This window comes from Ascaphus truei, chromosome 7 (assembly GCF_040206685.1).
Source record: "Ascaphus truei isolate aAscTru1 chromosome 7, aAscTru1.hap1, whole genome shotgun sequence".
NCBI classification, from domain to species: domain Eukaryota; kingdom Metazoa; phylum Chordata; class Amphibia; order Anura; family Ascaphidae; genus Ascaphus; species Ascaphus truei.
The window spans coordinates 45,809,294-45,832,894 of NC_134489.1; the positions used below are offsets into that span (position 1 = coordinate 45,809,294).

Below are 23,601 nucleotides of genomic sequence, written 5' to 3' on the forward strand. Positions count from 1 at the left end.
TCACGCATGCGCCTGTCAGCACGTCCTGAACAGCAATACTGGCTCCCTACCTGTACCGAAGCTGTGCACAAGCGGGGAGACTATAGATCCTGTTACACATGCGTTATTTACATCAGTTATGCACGTATATGACAATTGCAGAACAGTACATGCATAAAAAGTGGGCAAAAGGTAGTGCTTCACTTTAAGTACATTTTCACTTTACATACATGCTCCAGTCCCATAGCGTACGTTAATGCGGGGTATGCCTGTATTTGTGTTTAGCGAGACGTATGACTCGTATTGCTATGGCAAAGGGATCTAAATAGATCCAAACAGCCATATACATGGGCCTAAAAAATTCTGTAATATTAGCTGTTTGTTTATGCAAACTAACTACAGTACATAGCTCAAGAACAGTCTTGTTCTTTTATGTTCCACAATGGTTCTTGTTTTTAATTATGTGGATAGTCTTCTATATGCATTAAACGTTTTCCAGTTATGCAAGTGGCTAATGCCTTTATAATCATATAGCAATTGATGTAGTTTTGAGACTTTTTTTTTCTTCTCTCGTCTTGTTTCATTTGACGGTTTGCAAATTTTGTTGATTGAGCCAACATTAAGATCCCAATTTTGATGTGTAATTACGATAACTTTCCTTTTTAGTCTTGGTTTTTTTATGTGGGGGGTCTTGTTAGAACATTTTAAAGTGGTGCTTCTCACACTTCTCTTGTGCTTTTATAATACGTTTAAGGTAGTCCCCACGAAGGTTGTATTATAATTAATGCACATTATTTTTAAAGTATGATAGGAGTGATGATTTTAATGGCTAACCCGTGGTTAAAAGGAGTGTATGCTTTCAGGGTTACAAAGGTCCTTTAAGACCCTCTTATTTTTTATTATTATTATATAAACCTACATTTCTGTAAACTTTATGTGGAGTCTTGCACCAGTGTTTTTTTATTTTATTTTTATAATAATTTTCCTGTGTTCCATTACCATTAGGGCAGTAAACAAATCTATTCTGACTCCTGGGGTGATATATCCTTTTTGAATTTTAAGTAAAGCGAGTTTAACATCTTGATTCAATTGTGCAGACCAACTGTTGGGACATAGATGTTGTGATATCAAAGAGTACTAATAGGGGATGGGGGTGGAAAGATCCATTGCTACAGCTCTGAAAAGATGCATGTGAATGAAGGGTCCCCTGTTAGAATAAGAACACTCAAACAAAGTATAGGATGAGTACACACTAGACAGTTGGGCGTGTAAACCTCAGTCCGATGACAAAAGTATACGAACTACAATGTAATGATGTGTAGTTTAAAGCAATGTGGTGTCATGGGTACATTAACCCCTCCAGAATAAAACCTCATGTTATCGGTGCAATCAGCCATCAAGGATAAATATCTACACTACAATTCGCAAAACAGTGATAGCGTAACTGCAGCAGCTAAACAAAGTGAGGCACAAATGAGCCTGTGTACCAATGTATATCAAGGCATACGACCTGACCGCATGAAAAAGCGGTATGCTGGCAGGGACTCCTGTATGTAAACACTCCGTTTCCACACCGTGACCGTCAGTGGACTAACGTCACTGAACCCCGACGACCGTTTCCTTCACGGGGAGGAGTCCTGTGAGTGGTAAGTGAGTTCTTAAATACCGGTAAGGTAAAGGAAGGTGGTCAACTCGCAGCCAATCGTGGCGCAAGTGCTTGCGGGAGGGTAGGGGGGGTAGATCCTGTAATGCTAATAGAGAAAGGCTTACCAATAGCCAAGTGCTGTAGTATAGCAGAAATTAGTACAAATGCATAAGAACACAATGTAGGAGAGATTGGCAATACTATTCGCATACGAACATACTGTTAGTAAGTCCGTGTGACAGCATATGAATGAAACAATGTTGCTAGGTATGCTGACAGCGTGACAATACATATAACAGAGAAGCCAATAGTGTAGGAATGTACTACACTGACGGATCCGCCTTAAAAAAAAAAGTCAAAACGGGTCCTGCTAGAAATGAAATATATAACGGACTGTACTGTATACCTGGATCCCACTTACCCATAAAGACATACCAAGCAAAATGTGATGGAAAAATCAACAGGTATGCAAAGATATACATGGGGCAGAACCAAACCATGCAGAACTAGAGAAAAGAGGAACACATGAATCCCTCATTGAGGCCATTGGGTGTTGAGAGTATGGATCCATTTACATTTGCACTAGTAATTTCCGGTCCCAGTTGCCCTTGCGAGGGCCCCAGGGAATATGTGCAATACCTACAAAGGATAAAGTGTACAGATCTCCTTTGTGCATACTATTCAGAAGTCTGGTGACAGGCGTATCATGTAAATTGCGAACAGACCCTAGGTGTTCAAGTATGCGTATTTTGAATGCCCTATGGGTCTCCAACATACTGCTTACCACAGCGACACATGATGAGATATACCACGCCTGTGGTCGGACAGTTGAGGAAACTTAATCTGATAGGTGGCCTGAGCCTCGGAGTCAGTGAATTCTTTGCTCACCCTAATGAAAGGGCAAGCCTTACAGCGGCCATGTGTAAATGTACCTCGGGGCTTGGGCCCTAGCCAAGTCCTTCCTACCTTAGTCTTGAAATGGCTGTGAACCAGTCTATCCCTACGGCTCTTTGAGCGATGACATACCATCGTGGGAGTGGATCTTAGAACCTGAGACAAACCCGAATCTTCAAGGAGTAAATGCCAATGCTTCCCTAGGATATGGCGTAACACCCCACTGATTACTGTATGTGCCAATATACCGAATGGTGTCAGATTCGGTCTTGTTCGTATGTGGGTGATCAGTGAGGAGTGAAGATCTAGGGGTATGTAGGGCTCGATGGTAGGCCTGTTTGATCACTTTTTTCTTATACCCCCTTTCAATAAAGCGATTTGTCATGTCCTTGGCTTGTGTCCTGAATTCATTGATTTCCGAACAATTTCGCTTCAATTGCAGAAATTGCCCGGTAGTAATACTGTTGATCATATAAGCAGGATGATGGCTGTCTGCCATAAGCAGACTGTCTGTAGAAGGTGGTTTATGATAAATGGTTGTCGTAAGTTTGCCATCATTTTGCTTAATGATTGTCAAATCAAGAAAGTTAATTTGTTGTAGATTGACCTCATGTAATTTTGAGGTTATACTTATTAGTATTAAGTGTATGAATAAAACTTCTCAAAAGTTCTTCTGTGCCTGACCAGAGCATGAGCACATCGTCAATGTATCGAATCCAAAGATCGATATGGTCCGTGTACAGGACGTTGCCTTCCACGAACACCACGGCCTCCTCCCACCAGCCTAGATATAAATTAGCATAGGTGGGAGTGCACATGGTGCCCATGGCAGTGCCTTGGATTTGATGGTAATTTTTTTTATCAAATAAAGTTTTTTGTTAAAACAAACTTCAACAGTAGGAGGACAAAGTCATTGTGGTTGCGAGCGTGTAGATCCCTTGCTTGAAGAAAGTGAGCCACAGCCTTAATACCAAAATCATGAGGGATGCTGGTATACAGACTTTCGACATCTATCCCTACCATTAAGGTATTGGCGTCCAGAGTGATCCCTTCTAAACGTGACAGCTGCCTTGGTATCTTTCAAATAGGATGGCAATGAGCCCACAAAAGGGCGACGGAAGGAATCCAGATACATACTGGCATGAGATGTAAGGTTATCCACTCCCGAGACAATAGGTCTTCCCGGGGGAGGATATTTACCTTTGTGGACTTTTGGAAGTTGGTAGAAAAAGTCGCCACTGTCGGATTCTTGATGTAAATAAATTCTAATTCGCCTTTAGTGATGACTACTATCAAGGCCTGTTTTTAATATTAATGACAATTCAGACAGAAACTGTTTAGTGGGATCACTCTAGAATTGTATAACAATTCTTATCCGCAAGAAGTCGCAAACATTCGGTCGCATACATGGTGGTATCCAAAAGAACAGTGTTGCCCCCTTTATCTGAGGGCTTAATTATGATCGAATCATCTGTTTCCAAATCTTTGAGTGCTTTATACTCATAGTTAAGATTGTACCTGGCTTTCTTTCCTTCTCCTATTTGGGATAGGTGTTTAAGGTCACGTCACAAGCGGCGTGAAAACATCAACATTATTACAGGTGTCGAGTGAAGGAGTGAATTTGGATTTGTTACGTAGTGAGGTAAAGGGGCCCTCGCCTGGTGGTCTAATGCTCTCATCAAAGAGACTCTGCATCACGTCCAATAGGGCATGATCCCTCGGTTCAAAGTCTTCCAAGGGGGTGTTGATACTCTGTGCTAGCTGCCTTCTCTTAAAAAACTTATGTAGGGACAACTTTCTTGAGAAAAGATTTAAATCCTTAATACTCTCAAAGATATTAATGTTATTAGTTGGACAGAAAGTCAAACCCTTGGAAAGGACAGTGAGATATGCATCATTAAGTGTTTTACTGGAGAGATTGATTACTTGCGTCAACCCCATCCCCTCCTGAACGGTTTCGAGTTACCCTGCTCCTTGTAGGCCCAAACAGTGCGATTCCTTAGAGCCTTGTTATACATTGGTACACAGGCTCATTTGTGCCTCACTTAGTTTAGCTGCTGCAGTTACGCTATCACTGGTATAATATGACATATGTACATCAGGTGTCACTATACCTGCCTACTCATTACTAGTTATTTTAGGCATTTTGGGTTTCATTTGTGTACCCTGCTCACTATATATAAACATTAGCAAGTACTAATTATAGCTAGTGTTACTACCAGCTACCCCAGCATATAAACCTTCTACTATACAGTCCAATATTTCCAACTCTGAATAAATAATGTATGTATATATTTATCTGTCAATTTACTGTATATAGTAGGGGCTTCCTAACTAGGTACTCATACCAAGTGTTTGATATGTTCATTATTTACATCTTCTGCAGCATGGTGCTAATGCATTTTTCAACTTGTGTGCTCTCCTGTTTTGCGAATTGTAGTGTGGATATTTATGCTTGAGTGTGGCTGATTGCACTGACCACGTGAGGTTTTGTTCTGGGGGTTAATGTACCCATGATGCCACATTGCTTTAGTGGCTATCACCAGTATCCCTCTCCACTACCTCTCCTCGTATTTGGGGACTTTTAAATGACACTGTATATATTTTGTCACATTTTTCGGTGGTTTTTACAGTTAATAAACATTTTTGTTTTTCAGTTTTGTGTTTAGTGGTACTGTGGGGTCTTTTTGTGGTCTGTTCCCATTAGGATTTTGTGGTAACAGGTACTTTATTACTACTTCTAGTTAATATATATCCATCTGTATCAAGGGTGCATTTAACAGGGGCTTTAGTGACCCTCTATGGTCAGTTATGTGTGTGTTCTACATCTTAAGATTCATCAAGCTTCATAAAATTTCGTAAGATACAACGATTCTAAGTGCCATTACCGTGGTGGCAGAACGAAGGAAGCAGCTCTGTCGGAGAACACAGTGGTGGCAACTTGCACCGAGGACAGTTCCAAGGCGTTTTGCGAGTTACTCCCGCTCCAGGGAAATTGATCCTAAAGGCTTTATTTTTCCACATTTCGTTCTGGAAATCAATTATTTTGTTTGCCTCCGTCCCTGTAAGTGTATTTTGATTGTAATTGTGAAACATTGTGTGTATGTCCATTCGTAAAATAAATTCCAATTTATTTTATCTCCTTGCTTTTCTCAATCATATGATCCCGGTATAAATGTGTTAAGAGACCTGGTCTCCCGTGACAGGATCCCAGCTCAGCGCACAGCAGAAGGTACAGGTGAGGGCTATGCTAGAGCAGTATATAGTGTTCTGTTCACGGACAAGCCGGGCAGAACACCGATCACCCAGTGCTCACCGGTGAGCTGAAACCTCTGCTTAAGCATGCCTATTGGGTATCAGCAGAGGTGAAGGGCAGTATAGAGAGGGATGTAGAGGAGTTGCTGGCCCTAGGGGTAATTGTACCGTCCCAGAGCCCTTGGGCTTGTCCGGAAGTCCTAGTGCCTAAGGACGGAACCACCCGATTCTGTGTGGACTACCGACAGCTCAATGCGGGAACGGTGTCTGATGCTTATCCCATTGTTACGGGAGACAGCACTTTTAACACATTTATACTCGGATCCTTTGATTGAGCAAGGCGAAGAGATAAAATACAATTTATTTTATTTCCACAAAATGACACATTATTTTACACAATTACATTGAAAATACACTTACTGGGACGGGGGCAAACAAAATATCTTGTTCCCAAAACGAAATCTTGCAAAACAATGTCTTTAGGGACAATTTCCCAGGAGGGGGAGTTGTACGCAAACAGAGCTGGAAACAGTCCTCAGTCAGCAGTGCAAGGTGCCACCTCTGTGTACTCCGCCGGAGCTGCTTCGTTCGTTCTGCCACTGTGGTATTGGTACTTGGAACCTCAGTTCTTACGAACTCTTGAATCCTGTTACGATGTTTAAAATGAAGCCTAGATGAATCTGATTTCCGTTGGGCTGCACGGATTTTTATAGGTTTAAAACTCCTATACCTAACCTGTGCAGTCAATCACTCCGTGGGAATAATTTTCACCACCTATTCCGGAGTTGCCAATACCTTACAAGCCTGGCAGAGATGGCTTCTCATTCTGCTAAGGGCATACGCGAACCGCGCACCTTTGCCGCTTAGCATATGAGTCCCAACCTCCTTACCTGGCGACACTCAGTCTTGGCGGCCATTTGCCGATCTGCCCAGACTTTACACTAAGATAGGGGTACTTGGGCTACCCCTCCCCACCTTAGTAAGTTGGAGCCTTTCAACTCCAGACATCGTGGCAGCAAGCCAGCGGGATGTCTTAGAAGTCCGGGGCTGGATATGCTCCGCTCATTTGCAGGAATTTCCTGCCATGCATTTCTAAATGACAATGATCATAAATAAAGTGTTTTCTCTGTCTCTGGTGTTTTGAATGCAAGCCCCAATGTGCCCAACATGTTGGAACAATTAAAATAGGGGGACTTTCATTCATCAATTTTTATATAAACTTATAAAAATTGCGCTATGTGATTTTCCATGTTTTTACCTGAACGATGCTCACAGCAACTTTCAGCGCTCTAGGAGCTTCCTAGCAAAAGTTAGCTAAAAGCCACATTCTATGCTGCCAAGCGCTGAGTTTTAAAAACATTTTCTCTTTTCACTTTAACAGGCAAAACACTGCTACCTTATACACTTTAACTTAGAAATGATATTACTCTCGCTACCTTATATCTGGTGGGAGATGTTTTGAACCCCAATCTGGGTTCTGGGGTTTCGGGCATATACCGGGGGACCTTTGAACGCAATTCACGCAATTCATTCCCCTGCCCAGTCTTACTATTCTGGTCTGGTCTGAAGCAGGGAAATCTTCGCTGCTTGACACTCCTGGAATAGTAAGACACATACATTTTCATTACAATTACAGTGTTTCTGCCATCATTGGGTTGCAGAGCTGGCACTCTACAATTCCCCAATATGGCTCAGGGGCACCCAGCCGGGCATAATACCTTTATTATTGGCCTGGGTACACCCTCACCGTCACAAGGAAGGTCTAGGAACTCTGAAAATGAACGTGCATATCTTTTCAGTAGATCCTAGAGGACGAGGGACTTAGAAGAATGTTGTCATATTTTTATTAACATGGTGTATAAAGAGATATATGTTTTATGCACTGTATATGAGCTGGGGAATTTCCAAGTCCCTGGTTCTGAGAGACCAGATTGCCACCAGGCTTTGTGCCACAGAGTCTGCTCGGGTCCCATACTTGAAAGTCTCAGAGATGCCAAGGTGTTGGGGGGGCGGGGTACCGGAATTATGCTCGAGTACCCAAATCCTGGCATAAATAAGGGCTATCCGACGAACATTTGCTGGGCCTCAGACTGAGGAGCCTGGCCCAGCACGGGGTTCCATATGCTAAGTGGCAGGTGCCAGGTTGGCGCATGCCCCTTTGCAGAATTGAAATCCATGCTCGCCCAGCTTCAGGGTACCGGCAAATCGCTGATTGGTTGAGGTATTCTGTGAATGGGACTGAAATCCTATAAGAAACCTAGCAGCCAATCAGCTCAGGAGATTCTAAGAGCCAAGACGGCAGCGGCAAATTCGAAATCACCAAAAGATGCTCTGTGAGAAATAGCAGCGAGCCGGCTTCAAGGATTTTGAGCTGAAATATTTTCTAAATCCCGACTTTTTGCGGCCAAGTTCTACAAATCGAACGTAGCGGTCGCGGCTGGAATTACATGCCGATTTGAGTTCCAGGCGGTTTGGGACTTACGGTCAACCTATTTCAACGCTCCGGAGCTTATCCAACGGTAGCATGAAGAACAACATGCCGATTTGAGTTCCAGGACATTTCGGAACAAGAACTGGTTAACGGCAAACTTTGTTTTAAGGTCTGTAAAAGGGCTAGGAAACTATTTTTTCCCCCAGACCCCCAGTGTGTTTTCGTCTGCATAATTGTAATCCATTATGTGTATGTCTATTTCAAAGGAATAAATCGCAGTTTGTTTTTCTTCTTGGCTTTGCTCAGGGATATGATCCCGGTAAAAGGTGTAATTGCCTTGTCTCCCGTGACATACATACTCCCTTGTGAGTCACTCAATTGCAGACTTAATTTGTCATCAGTGTTGACCGTCTATTTTAGTCAGGGTCTCGGACTAATCTCACCTCGATTCCCACAGGCCTCACCTCCAGGATATACAGACCACCCTTCGCCAGCGTCACCCTCCCGCATCTAGCTGCTCCAGTAGGTGCCCCCAGAGCTCTTTAGTAATTTATATGGAGCTAGAAGTATGGGGATAAGGGGGCTATCAGCTCTTTACTTCTCCCTTCTCAGTTTGTGGCCGATTTGTACGTATGTGCTGCCCTGACTCACAGGCCAATGGCAGCCATCTTAAGTGTGTTGGGACACCTTGGGTCTCCGCTCGCAAGCAGCAGTCCACCCCGACCGGGGAAGCGTCACCAGGTCCCCCCCCCATACCTGATGGAGGATTCGGTCAGCAAAGGGGCAGGAGCTCGCCCGCGCAATCCGGTGGCACTTCAGCAGTGCTGAATCAAAATGACTGCTCTTACTTTCTCCCGATGTCTTAGCTTCACAGCAGCGCAGATCAGGGCTCAAGCCAGGCGGTCCCGCTCACCCTTGGCAGCTCCTATCAGCAAGAGGGGGGTTCTCGCAAAGCCTCCCAGCCCAGCGAAACGCTCGATTATCGGCAGGAAGGGGGAAGCAAGCCCGCCCCCTCAAGTAGCACGCCAAGGTAAGATACTGTCGCACACCTTTTGCTCCAACATTGCCCCTTATTCCCTCTCAATTGTAAGCTCTCACAAGCAGAGCCCTAATTCTTGGTTTGCGCTGGTTTGTCCTCATCATACAGTTTATGTAACATACAGAAGAACTCTGTACCCCCATTGTACCGCGCTTTACAAAAATGATAATACTGCATCAAGAACATCTAAATTTTCTTTACCATAGAGCAATACCCATACACGGCACCTGAAGATAACATGTAACATTGATATTGTGGTGTTACATCAATGTTTATTCTGAAGAAATGGAAGTTTGCACAAACATTTTGTACATAAATGTTTATTTCCCAAATAAACATCCCTTTTAAACAGTAGGAATGACACTAGAATCATAAAATGGATCACAAATTGTAATCTGTGCAGATTATGAAATCCGCTTTCTTGGCCACGTCTAGCTTTAACAGGTTTACATCAAAAACAGGCTTATTCTAAAAATGCATGCTGCAAAACTTGCATTTTTCTAGGTGACCGGCGCTAACGTAGAGCAATAATTTTACATCAAATTCCAAGAAAATATAGAACAGTTGTTAAAAAAAAAAAAAAAACACAAGAGGCTGATCGTAACTTTATAATACGTAGTCTAGTTCATAACGAATGTATGTGTTCTTTTCATCATTGTATATGCGAGGATAATGTGCTATGAGAGCATCTTGTGAGCCAATATAAATGGAGTTGTATATTTTCCAGTACACATCTCTGACTTTCCTGGCAGGATGGAAGAGACCCTGTGAAGAGAGAATATCAAGGTATTTACTTTTAAAATGAACATATCGTCACATAGTTAGTGTATAGAATGATGCACCTTTGGAAAAATGTATATTACATAAACGTGGTCACATTTGTTAAAAAAGAAACATCAGTATAGAACGTATACCTTGTAATATCTTTAAAGTTTTAATAACTTTCAGAGAGAAGTATAGTTCCATCAGATTGTAACCATGAAGAGACTGAGTAATCCTAGACTCCCAGTGTTATATTTACTACCTAAAGTGCACAAGAGTCTCCATAACCCCCGTGGCAGACCTATATAATTTCGGCTACCAATTCCAATCAATCAATCAGCCCCTAGCGATTTTTGTTGATCAGTTCCTGCAACCTATAGTTCTAGAGGGCCGATCCTATATCAGGGATACATTTGACTTCTTGGATAAAATCAGATCCTTGTTGTTACAAGACAAGAAATTTCTTCTGGTGACCATGGACGTCACCAGTCTGTACACAATTATTCCTCACGCTGAAGGTATTGATGTAGTCAGAAGGTTTCTAGAAGAGAAACATACCACACAACCACCTGGTGACTTTCTATTACTGCTACATTTTATTTTACACACTAATTACTTCAGATATGAAAATAATTTTTACTTACAAACTACAAGGACCGCCATGGGCAGCAACGTGGCGCCCTCTTATGTGAACCGCTATATGCTGGATTTTGAAGATAAATACATCTATAACTCCATATATTATCACAAAATGATCTTCTGTCGGTACATTGACGATTTGTTCCTCATCTAGGTAGGCACAGATGAACTAATTGAATTCTTTACCTACCTTGAACAGTTCCCTACACCAGTTCACTTCACTAAAAATTGGAGTGATACACAAACTTTCTTCTATGATGTTCTTGTCTCCTATGATGGGCATAATTTACACACTGATCTCTATTGTAAACCCACCAATAGGCATTCCACACTACATGCATCAAGGTTCAACCCGGAACCACTAAAAGAGATGTTACCCTTTTCGCAATGAATAAGGGCATCAAGGATAGTTGAAAGGCCAGAGAAATTGGAGGAAACTTTGAATGACAAAAACAAGATTCCTTACACGTGGACATACATTTTCCATCATTAATAAGGCCTTTGATAGAGCCAGAAAGAGTACAACATAGGGATAACACAGAGGATCAATATTGTGAGTAAATACACTATCGTCAGTAGGTTATTAAAAATAGAATTTGCAAGCACTGGAGGTTACTACAGATGGGGGAGTCACTGGGTACCATATGCAAGAAACAGCCAAGATTTGCATTCCAAAGAGGACAAAACATGAGGGACATTCTCATCTCAGCTAATGATAAAAAGCATTATATCACATTTTCTCAGTAATCCCAAGCCTGGATGTTATAAATGTTTTGGCTGCTCTGTGTGTAGTCTTAACACAGGTGATGAGTTTAGTCTCCCTAGGAGTGGTCAGAAATGTAAGATCAAGAACAGGATTACCTGTACCACTACCAATGTCGTATACACTATAAAATGCCCGTGTGAGCTAGCATACAATGGGAAAACTAATAGGATGTTAAAAACCAGATTTATCGAACACAGAAGCAAGATAAATAATAAAATGAATAAAAAAAGAGGAGACTGCTTTGATCTCACACAGCACTGAGTTTAAACACACTGTTGTATCACTGAAGTTAATAGGAATTGACCAAGTGCAAAAAGCTTTTTCGGGTTCAGAAAAAGATACAGCTTTCCTGCAGAGAAGCATTTTGGATGTTCACACTAGATAGTGTTCCCGAGGGGCCTCAAATGATTCCTGTCCCTAAACTTTTTTTTTTTTTTTTTTTTTAAAAGCAAAGCAGAATGGGATATGTATACGGTTTCAGCCACAGACCATTCAGCTGATCTCTTCCTCACTCTTACTCATTTGACCTATGAAGTTAGTATGCATCATACCCCTCTATAGTATGTGACCATTCTGAATAAAACAAACAAGCCTTCCATTTTTTTAACCTTGTTAGCTGTTCACTTATGGTGTTTTGTAGCACTTATTAGGGTTAACTGCATTCTCACGCTGACGCCATCTCTCTCCTCATGACGATCATACCCATATACTCGGCACTATCCCTCCTCCAAGATCTTCTCTTTGAAGTTGGGAGGACGCCCGGCTATGCGGAAGTCACTGCGCCAAGTTGGATTGAAGGTGCTGTGGTGATGAAAACAAAAGAAACAGCGCACAACGCCAAATAGTGAAGCAAGTAATGCTATGTATTAGTAATTACAGGGTAATAAATCTGCGTACATCAAAACAGTGGAATAGGTGCATTTAGTGTGTTTCACACAAGTTACCACTCAGCAACTGTTGTCAGAAGAGTCTGCAGCTTGCTTCTCTCAGCGGGGGCGCTACGTTGGTTCAGGAGCAGGATTAATGTCCAAAACCCCTCATCCAGCAGTACATCGCTCCCAAGGGGGATTTCCCTTTACAGCAACCAGGCTCCGTTGCAGGTATTGGTGCTTGGTGGGACCGCTCGCACTTCCAAGCCGTCTGGTGCAGCTCGTGTAACTCAGCGAGCAGATCCACTGTACGGGGGTAAGACCTCAGCTCTGCAAGGGTACACTCGGCGTGCCACGTTGTCGCTCCGTCACGGGATACTGCGTGATGATGTCACAGTCTCCGCAGCAGCGAGGGAACCGGCAGGGAGGCAGTCAAAGTCTCTCAAAGTCTCTCATATGCCCAAAATTACCACTGGGAGTAACACTAGCAGGGTGAAGCCAATGGAGGCAATGGCAATATTAAGGCACTAGATAAAAATCACCCAACATGTTTCGTAGAATAAACTACTTCTTCAGGGCATATGAGAGACTTTGACTGCCTCCCTGCCGGTTCCCTCGCTGCTGCGGAGACTGTGACGTCATCACGCAGTATCCCGTGACGGAACGACAACGTGGCACGCCGAGTGTACCCTTGCAGAGCTGAGGTCTTACCCCCGTACAGTGGATCTGCTCGCTGAGTTACACGAGCTGCACCAGACGGCTTGGAAGCGCGAGCGGTCCCACCAAGCACCAATACCTGCAACGGAGCGTGGTTGCTGTAAAGGGAAATCCCCTTGGGAGCGATGTACTGCTGGATGAGGGGTTTTGGACATTAATCCTGCTCCTGAACCAACGTAGCGCCCCCGCTGAGAGAAGCAAGCTGCAGACTCTTCTGACAACAGTTGCTGAGTGGTAACTTGTGTGAAACACACTAAATGCACCTATTCCACTGTTTTGATGTACGCAGATTTATTACCCTGTAATTACTAATACATAGCATTACTTGCTTCACTATTTGGCGTTGTGCGCTGTTTCTTTTGTTTCCATTTCTTAGAGTGTGGGGGGTGCTGAGCCACCCCCTGTGTTTATAGCAGCAGACGCCTCTACAAATACACGGTTATGTGATATAATTTTCTTCATATATACACCCTCACTGCGGTTATTGTGATTTATTTCTTGGTCACTTATTTATGTGGTTTAGTCACTGCACTATATTTATATTCTAAATTCTGGGTTAGATAGTAGCCCACAGTATTTTCTCTGTTTTTTGCTGTGGTGATGAGATGCCAGAACCACTTTCCCCCACCAACGATGATGTCGCAGATGAGGAGATATCGCGATAACTACGGACCAAAATCGGGACCAAGGACAGATGACGCCATCCGGAACGGAGTGAGGCCCTGTATGCGTGTGCATTCGGTTGAATGTGGAAGAGGACAGCTGATGGAGGCTGATACACGGGGGATAACCGGCTGTGATTTTTTCAAGTAATTCACCTGTGTATGGGACTATATATTCTGGACTTGTTAGGGTATGGATATACCAGTCACTTGAGAAAGACCTTGCAGAGGGTCGAAACGTTGTACTGTACTGATTGAATAAAATCTATTGTGATCATCCATTTTTATTCTACATGAGGCATCACATTTTTTTACTGCACAGGTACACACAGTTTTAACTATGGGGGGAAAATTAGTGCCAATACTGAAAGATTAAAGCTTAATTTGTCTACTGTATATTCAAAAGTACTTTTATTTTTAACCTTCCCTCTAATTTAAGTGTTCATTCTAGTTGATAGTCACAGATGTTTCACATTTAAACAGGGCTCAAAAATGGGGATATGTGGAAGGACAGTGGCTGCTGACAAATCTCTCTGCAAAGTGGTCAGTCAGTGCTCTAATCTGCAAGTTACATGTGTTAAGCCCAGACTGCAGGTTTTCATACATTTTAGTTTGCACTCGGATTAAATTGAAATATTAAACTAAACTAGACAGACAATTATATTAACTTCTGTAAAATAACAATCACTTACTATACATAGAGCATAATGCAAACTAAATGATTCTGTGCAATTTGTAACAGCTCTCAAAAGAAAGAGTAAGATCAAGTAATAACATGAAGATATACCTGTAAGCAATACTGCAACATTCTGCATGGTCCAATAGCAACCCTTAGGCCCTCCAGAGCTCCCATAACGGCTTGGATTACATGAGGGGAAGTCTCAAACACATTGGGCCAGACATAGTTTAATAGGTGATTCAAAGAATCTTCACAGCCAAACCCATATACTCCAAGCGACATATGCTGAACAACTGCACTCGCTGTTTGTCGGTGTACAAGATCTCTGCAGAATAAATAAATATGCAGGTTAATCAGCTTGTGCATTTAAAAGACAAATTAAAATCTTGCTGAATGTGTGCGAGAAACACTTAACATTGCCAAATTTAACAAATACCTGTCCATCAAAGCATCTTCAAGCAGTGGTGTTACAGCATAAATATAATCTTTTCCCATTTCTCCAATGTACTCAAAAAGGAAGGAGAGGGATTTTAAAACACCATTTTGCACGTTGAGTTCTGGTACCCTGTACTCATTCATAAGGGCTGGTAAAACTGTAAATGGGGAGCAGGTTTCAGCTACAATAGCAATTGCTACTGTAGTGCATACTCTGTTTTGTCTTTCCTGTACTTTCAGATTATTAAGAAGTGTAGCAAGCACATCATGTGGTCTGCAAAAGAAAAAGAAAAAACAAGCAGTGGAACAGTTATAGGAAGGAGGAACAATCAAAACAACTTAAAAGTAAATGTGTTATTAACAGGCTATCATTTCTGCCGACAAAACATTTGAGAAACTGGGTGGAGATTATAAATAGAGTTTACGTTTTAAAGTAGCAAGGTACACATGTATCATACCAACTTCAGGAGTTCTTTATAGACAGAGTTTGGATATGTGACGTATAAAAAAGGGAGCCATGGGGAACACATGAATTAAAAAAAAAAAAATGGTATCACTTCCCAAAAAAGAATCTGGTTTTCTCTAGGACCAAAAACGACATCTATTCACAAAGATACTTCATTAGCACAGATTATATTTAGCACTCTGAAAACGACAATTCTATGTAATGGGACATTCCCTCTAAGAATCAGTTTGACAGTTTTTAAAAAAGGTCCCAAATCGGAGCAATCTCCCCCACCCCCCCCCCCCCTTATGTCTAACTTGATTGGCTCTCTGACAGACAGACCACTGCCACTTCAAGCACCCTCTATTCATAGGTCTTGAGAGGAAAAGGGAAAAAAAAAATCACCTGTAACCCTGAGGCACAGAATCATTTGTGTAATAATTCAACTATAATGGAAAAATTACAACATTCCATGTTAAAAAGTGTAACAATATTAAATTGGGCAGGGGGAGGGGGGGAGAGAGGGAAAGAGGTCCAAGTTTATGTGGTTTCACCCTGAAACCAGTGAGACACAAAGTCCCTTGGCATCGGTCTAGCAAATCCTCTATTTCTGATAAGGAATCATTTCTTGAATTTGCTCAAGCCCAACCCCAACCCCACTTTACATTCAGAGCACATCCAACTGGTACTGTGGCTCGATCACCGGCGCTTATTCTCCCAGCATATGTTCCCACGAATCCTGTAACAATTGAGCAGTGAAAGGCTTTCAGCTTCATTTAGTTGGTCTTGGTGTCCCTTCAACAAGATGTGAGATGACAATGGTGACATCCACAAAATGCCACATTAGTCTGTCCCCACTTATTCTTCCGATCAATGTAATAGAACTTCATATCAGCGCTGTCGACAGCCCATAGATTTGCAGTAATCCTTTATCATTTTAAGATAGGGAAGCTAGATAACCGTCCTGTCTATCCTTTCTTCCCACTTGTGAAACAGAAATAGAACTTAGAAGGATAAGCAAACTAACACACCCCAGTTTACCATTCAATCTCCCACATAGCCCATGCTGTTACATTAAATAGCAAAATTAGAATCTTAGCTCTATCTCTCTGACTTCAAAGTTGGCAGATGCCTTCTGCTCTTTGGCTTTCATTTCTTCTAGTAAGGGCAATGATCTGAAATCGTTATCAAATGCCTTGTTTGGTAGGCCTTTCCATCCAGCTGGGAGCAGTGACTTCTCCACATTCCTACCCGTCTCGCTCAGTGTTCCCTCTGGTCTTCCCAGTGTAAACCTTGAAAATCATACATATAGAAAGCTGTTCATGTCAGCTCATTCAGATTTTGTAACCTCTTCACTGGCTTCATGGGCAGGTATTATTTGAACTAAGACTTTCTTTTGAACTTCACAATTTTCCCCTTTTTACTTTTATATAGCCTTTTAATTTGTCGGGGACAATTGCTTTTGGAAATTACTTCCAAGGTCTGGGACATAGTGCCTAAAACAGTGCGCAGGCGCGCTGAGGCTCAGGGAAAGTGGTGCTTTCCCTGGCCTTACACAGCGCGCCGTCCGTGGGCGTGTCGGGGCGGGCCAGTGACGTCACGGAGCTGGTTCGCCCTCATTGGGCGAACCGCTCACGTCACTGGCCCTGCGCTCCGGCGAGCGCCAAATCTGAAGACTCGGTGAGACACACGCTTCCGCAAGCGTGCGCGAGCCCCTGCTAAAGCCACTCTCACTGCGGCTGCAGGGGCTCAGTGCCGAGCAGCAGCGCGCCTCAGCACGGGTCATGCCCGAGGCCTAAGTTTGTCAATGAGGTCGAATTTTCAAAAGCTTATCAAGGCTTGGGTCATTTCTCTTGGGCATGATTGCATTGTCTTTAAGGTGTAAATTTGCAAGAAGCCAGCTGAATCTATTCACTCCCATGAGAGTTGAAATGCAGTGGCATCTAAGATCTGCATGGGAGGACCAAAGGCACATCAAGGAGCCGTTTTAACCCCCATCAGAACATTGATTGTGATGAACACCTTCATCAACAGGCTGAAATGGTTAGCCTGTCTGTGTGGCGTACAGATGTCTGAAAGTTCAAGTGCTCAAACAGCTAGCTACCCAACAAGCACATGAAAGTCTAGTGGAGTTTCTAAGTTATCTACAGCAATTGGGCCAGCAACTCCTGTACACTCTGGAATGAGCAAAATAATAACATTCTTTGCCCACTTTGTAGAGGAGCTAGAGCACAATCTATGCAGCTTTCTTCTTCCTCACTACTGTTTGCTACATTATCATTGAATGCTTCAGCACCACTGTCTATGGCAGAGTCCCAGTAGTCACGGCAGCGCGTGCTACACAGCACAGCCCTCTATGGGGCAGGCCCCAGTGTCGGTGTGTGTGGGCGCGCAAAGCACTGACGCGTACGCTAGCAGGGAAGACATTAATTTTGTCTTTCTGTGCAATGGTTACGTGGTTGGCACACAGCCAATGGCAGGGAAGATATACCCAGTCATGGCCATGCCCCCGTGCTCTCTTAGAGGAGCTCCCCTACAGACTGCCGCACGCAGCTGTAGTTTCTGCACGCGCCACCATGCACGCGCGTGCAGCAGGGAAAACTGGGGCCGTAGCCTATGACTTGCTTCAACCTCAATGGTGTCTTGGTCAGACATGTCTGAGTCTATGTGATTAGGGGAGCCACTCTTTCGCCTATCGTCCTCATGGTAATCTCTCTCTGAATTTTGACCCAAGGGTGAAGTTTTGCTACCTTCTTTGCATCAAACTTTCTGCCTGACATATTCCTACAAATAGGAATAGGTTTTGCTTTATGTTCTGTAGAACAATGACTGCATGTTTGCATTTTTAAATGAGAACTAAAGGAAATCTAAAGGAAAACGGTGTCCTACATATGCTATAAAATGTATCTGAACTACAACTAATGTTTGCGTAATTTAAATACAAGACTAAATACATGTGTGCTCTGTATGGTAGCCTGTATTCACAGTAATACATGAATGAAACCACATTTCAAACACTCTAGAAATACTACATTTGATTTGTCCCCTCATTTTTAATTTCTTTCCAAATCTAAGTTATTTCCTACAAGAAATACATAAAAACCACTAACCTGCGTCAAATAGCATCCAATGTCAGAAAAACACAAAACCCTGGGATTGGACAAACATTTCTGGTTTCCCTTCTATCTATGATATCACTTGATTTGGTCTGTTTTTTTCCCACTATAGGGCTCTTCCAAGGAATGTAAAATATAATGGGTTGACACCACAATGTTTTAATAGAAATTAATTCAGAATGTGGTCCTTTGCCGAAACCACTTCACTTGAAAGGGTTTTTAAAAGAAACTAGCCTGCAATTTGCTTTACATATAATTACGAGTCTAAAAAATCCAGTTACATTGTTACAAATGTATCTGTAACCCTGTGTGATGCAAACAAGACATTCATTATCCACCCCTGCCAGGTTCCTCTCCAGTGTGCTATGGATATGTGACTGGTTATGGACATAATAGCAGCCAATGACGAAGGCTATGGAAGAGGTTGGACTAAGAGGGAGAGGTGTCTTTAGCGGGGGCAGCCATGAAAGATGATAGGAGCTGCATGAGCCTGAATGCCTTCTGGCTCGTTCAGGTGTGACCCAGGGCCAGTCTGAGTCCCGCTGAGAGAAATTGGAGATCCACTGGAGAGCAGCAGTACCTGCTGCGGCAAGGCCCAGCAGATCCGCGCCGAAAAGCACACGGCGTGTCAATCGCCGTAGGAGGGGACCCTCAACGGCTGCAGTTAAAGTGGTACTGAAGCATAGGTCTAACACTTTAGTGCACTAAGAGCTCCCATGGTGTGCCGGTGAAGGGGTACCCAGGCCAATAAAAGGTATTATGCCCGGCTGGGTGCCCCTGAGCCAAATTGGGGGTTTGAAGTGTCAGCTCTGCAACCCAGTTATGGCATGTGCACTCTTTCAATAAAGATGTGTTTGTTTTACTGTTCCAGGAGTGCCAACCAGCAGAGATTTGCAGGGCGTGAGTTTCAGGCATGATTTTACCGTAAAGTGTTGTCAGGGTGTGTTTGGGTAGAAGGGGGCCAGACTTGCTGGTTACCCCAAAACATGTACTCAGGAATCTTAAAAGATTCCTGGGGACAAGACGACAGACCACCAGACAAAATCCTCCCTAGGAAGCAGTTTGCACTCATTGCCAGATCTTCCTGCTTCAGCACAAACCAGAACAGTAAGACCGGGCAGGGGGAAATCACATTCCAGGGTCCCCCGGTATATGCCCAAACCCCCATAACTCAGTAAAGGGGTTCAGTGTATCTCCCACTAGGTATAAGGTGGCGAAAGAAAAAATGTTTTTAAACTCAGCGCTTGAGAAATAAAGGCGGCTGTGTGCTACCTTCTGCTAGGAAGCTCCCAGCGCGCTGAAACTTGCTGCGCGTGTAGTTCAAGGAGAAACATGAAAATCACACAGTGTAATTTTTATAAGTTTGTATAAAAATTGATGAATGAAAATCCCCCTCAAATAGTGTATCAAACATGTTAGGCACATTTGGCCTTTTTCAGACCACCAGGGACCGAGAATTACTCATTTATTGTAGCCCCCACTTGGTATGCGTCTAGTGACTCACTAAAGTAGATAAGAATGTGCAGTTCAGGACTTCTAAGACATCCCGCTGGCTTGGTGCCTTGATGTGTGTAAAAGCCCGGAATTGAAAGGGCTCCATGTCCCAAGGTATTTTTGGAGAGGGGATCTTCAAGTACCCCCATCCTAGTGGGAAGTCCTGGCAATTTAGCAAATGGTGGCTAGCCCAGACTTAGCATTGCCGGAGAGAGGGAATGGGTCTCATATGCCAAGGAGCAACGGTACCAAGTTAGCACATGCTCCTAGCAGAATAAGAAGCCCCCTCTGCCAGGTTTCTAAAGTATTGGCAACTCTAGGATAGGTGGGAAAACTTATTCCCACAGAGAGATTGGCTGCACTAGTTAGAGATAGGGATTTAAACTCTATAAGAATCAGTGCAGCCCGTCAAGAATCAGTTCTAAAAGATGTATCCCAGGTGACTGTGGTCACAGATGCAGCGCATTAATCCCACATCACCAGAGACCATTATACACCACCAATGAAGAGCTAACTGACTGTATTTAAGAGCAAGTGTAGGATAGGGTGCCAGATTCCTGACGAAGCTAGTTCTCTAGCGAAACGCGTCGAATCGAGGCAGATACCAAGACACGTGGAGGAGAGACGCTGAGCTGTTCGTTGCTTCTTGCGGCCGCAATTAGGAGCACCTGTGGCGGAGCGTCTCCATTCCAAACCTAATCGCGATTCCTGGAGAGGAAGGGGCGGGGAGATCATCATATGCCTGTACCTCTGATTCCTTATTGCCTAATAACTTCTTATACATTGTAAGTGAGCACTTATGAAGTGTTTTTTAATTCATTAAATTGTTGCACAGTTTGCACTATGCTGTGTTCTTGTCCTCTGCTGTAGTGCACCCTATCCATCCCATCCTGGTCCCCAGACGCCCCTCTACGTGGGACTACTGTTCATGTACACTTTGTGTGTGAAATGCCTTTACTCACTGTCTGCTTGTGAGTATAACCTTTGCAGAATTTCATAGGATTATCATTTTTGTGCTGTACAGTACTGTACTATTTTTGTGATCTCTCTTTTACATGTGCATGGTGTCCCACTCCCTTGTCACCTCTACCCACTACGTCCCAGGGGAAACGAAGACTTTCCCATCTTGTCTAGGTTGAGTGGGTATCCTTTGTTTATTCATTTTAGATTTATTATATGGTTTATTGCACTTTTTTGGGTTATTTTCTTGTAGTGCGCCCTGGTTACCAGAGGGTGTCACTATTTCACTGTTTTAATTTGGATTATTTCCTTGTGGCACTATCTCCTCTTAAGCGCCAACCCTGGTTATTTTCTTGCTACAAGATTCATGAAAGATTCACCTAAGATTTCATCAAGCTTCGTAAGAAACATCTAAGATTTCGTAAGATACAAGGATTCCAAGTGCCATTACAGTGGTGGCAGAACAAAAGAAGCAGCTCCGGAGTACACAGCAGTGGCAGGTAGCGCTGCTGACCGCGGACCGTTTCAAGCCATTTTGCGAGCAACTCCTGCTCCTGGGAAATTGCTCCCAGGGACTCTGTTTTTCAAGATTTCGTTTTGGGAACATTTTATTTCATTTGGCCCCGTCCCAGTAAGTGTATTTTGAATGTAATTGTGTAACATTGTGTGTATGTCCATTCGTGAAATAAATTACAATTTATTTTATTTCCTTGCTTTGCTCAATCATATGATCCCCGGGTATAAATGTGTTAAAAGTGCTGCGTCTCACGTGACAGCCGGCACCATCACAAAAGGCCAATATACCCAGGATTGGGTGGGCCACGCCTGCGCAGCGTTCTTGTCGAGTGTTATAATATATGCATGCCGTATGCCGTGTAGTGATCATTTGCTGAGGATCACGAGGGTCTTGAGATTAGATAGCGATTATATATAATCAGTTGAACCCCACGCACTGTGTACTAATTTCCCACCGTAAACCGCGTGTGTCATATCGATAGCAATAAAAGGACTCAGGTCCCCACCTGAGCACCAGGTGTCAGTCTGGGGCCTAGAAGTAAATCTGGGTTACATACATTTAATACGGCAGCTTCTGAAATTAAACGGAAAGCCTGAGTTTCAAGAAGGCATAGAAGGGTGGGTAGCCATGTTGGTCCTTTCTTCCATGTAGTAAAATAACAAAGGAGGGCGTGAGTAGGTCATATATGTTTTATTGGGGCAACAAGTAGTTAATGTTACAAGCTTTCAAACTTCTCAGGGTTCAATGGTTGTTGGTCCAATAAAATTTTTTTTTAAAAAAATTAAAAAAAAGTGTATCATACCGCCTCCTTTATTATTGAGCTACAAGAATGCTCAGATTTGAAATACAATTGTATCACCCACCTTTGCGCTGAAAAGCAGCTGACAAGAAAACTCAAGAAACAAAGAAATTACTTACCCAATAGCTTTTGCAATATAGCCAAATGTGTTTACAGTGGCTCTTCTAATGGCTTTCTTATGAGCCTTCAGCAACTCCAGCAACTCAAAACAAATCCTCATCCACTCCCTTGCAGAGACATATTCTGCTCCTCTGAAAGAAAACAGGAAAGTGTGGGTTTTTCAGTCATGACACAAAACTATATGGAAGGTATTAAGTATCTTTTGTACCCCCAATCCCTTCCCCATTATTGTACCTTTAAAAACATCAATAAGAATTAAGTTGAAAATTAAAAAATAAAAATGAATGACATTTCAAGGCAACATACCTATCAGCAATACGCCCCACCAGATCAATACAGTTCTCCTGTACTTTTTCATGCCTGTTTTTCAAGATGGGTGTGAGCCGTGGCAGTAGATCTTTGATTGGCGGAGTCATCTTGTGCATACCTATTTTTTCAAAAGGGCAAGATAATTTATTTGTACAACAAACATTTCTAAATTAAATGCTTTGAGATGGCTTGTTTTTCTAATTACCTATCACATTGACAATTGCCTTCAGAGCTCCGAGGATGCTTCCTAACACTTCAGGGTACTCTTCTCCAAGGTATTCATACAAGACAACACCCAAATGCCCCATTAATTTTTCCTAAAACAAAAAATGAAAACTGTAAGCTTCTTTCAAACACATACATATATACACATATACATTATATAGATATATATATATATATAGAGATATATATATATATATACATAATATTAAATTATATCTATCTCTATCCATCTCTATCCCAATTACCTCTTGACACGTCTTCATGACAACTGCAGTACGAGAGATCAAGTCAGCAGCCTGCTGTCTGACTTTAGCGGATTTGTTGTTCAAACGCCATAAAACTGTACCACAAATCTGGGGCAGGTATGGCTTAACTCTTTTTCCAAGAGCATTTACAACAGTGCCAAAACCATTTAACATCACTGAGTCCTTAAAAAAAAAAAAAAAATAAGTTAGTTACACACAACAATAGACATTCCAATTTAATAATTTAACTCGCATCAACTCCCCCAACTAGTGTCAAACAAAAAATCCTTATAACTTAAAAATGCACAACTGCATGTTATTTACTGATGCACTTTGCATATACTTCAGTAAAAAGCACTGCATATTTAAATCTTCAACAAAAATCTCATATTAATCACACTTTTAGCAAACAGTGCAGCAGTACAATGCAAGACACACACAGCAATTCATTATCTTAAGTGCCTTAAGGCAGGGGTGCGCAAAATGTTATAGCTGCGCCCACCCCCTGCCTGATGCCCCCCCAGTGCTCGCGCCGCCTTACCTCAGTTCCCTGCGTCAAATGATGCTGCGGGGTCACGTGACGCATCCCGCAGCATCAT

General features: G+C 42.7%; 1 protein-coding gene across 2 annotated transcripts in view; it reads right to left on the reverse strand.

Annotated features, from left to right (window-relative positions):
* Positions 1 to 9,495: 9,495 nt before the first annotated feature.
* Positions 9,496 to 23,601, reverse strand: part of SF3B1 (splicing factor 3b subunit 1) — a 45,360-nt gene continuing 31,254 nt past the window's right edge. For both annotated transcript variants that reach the window (XM_075608205.1, XM_075608204.1), the window contains 7 exons: positions 23,003 to 23,185; positions 22,738 to 22,849; positions 22,530 to 22,650; positions 22,223 to 22,354; positions 14,774 to 15,046; positions 14,446 to 14,662; positions 9,496 to 10,008 (listed from right to left, as the gene is read on the reverse strand). In XM_075608205.1, coding sequence (XP_075464320.1) covers positions 9,850 to 10,008; positions 14,446 to 14,662; positions 14,774 to 15,046; positions 22,223 to 22,354; positions 22,530 to 22,650; positions 22,738 to 22,849; positions 23,003 to 23,185 — 1,197 coding nt within the window. In that variant the 3' untranslated portion in view covers positions 9,496 to 9,849. The remainder of the gene's footprint in view (positions 10,009 to 14,445; positions 14,663 to 14,773; positions 15,047 to 22,222; positions 22,355 to 22,529; positions 22,651 to 22,737; positions 22,850 to 23,002; positions 23,186 to 23,601) is intronic.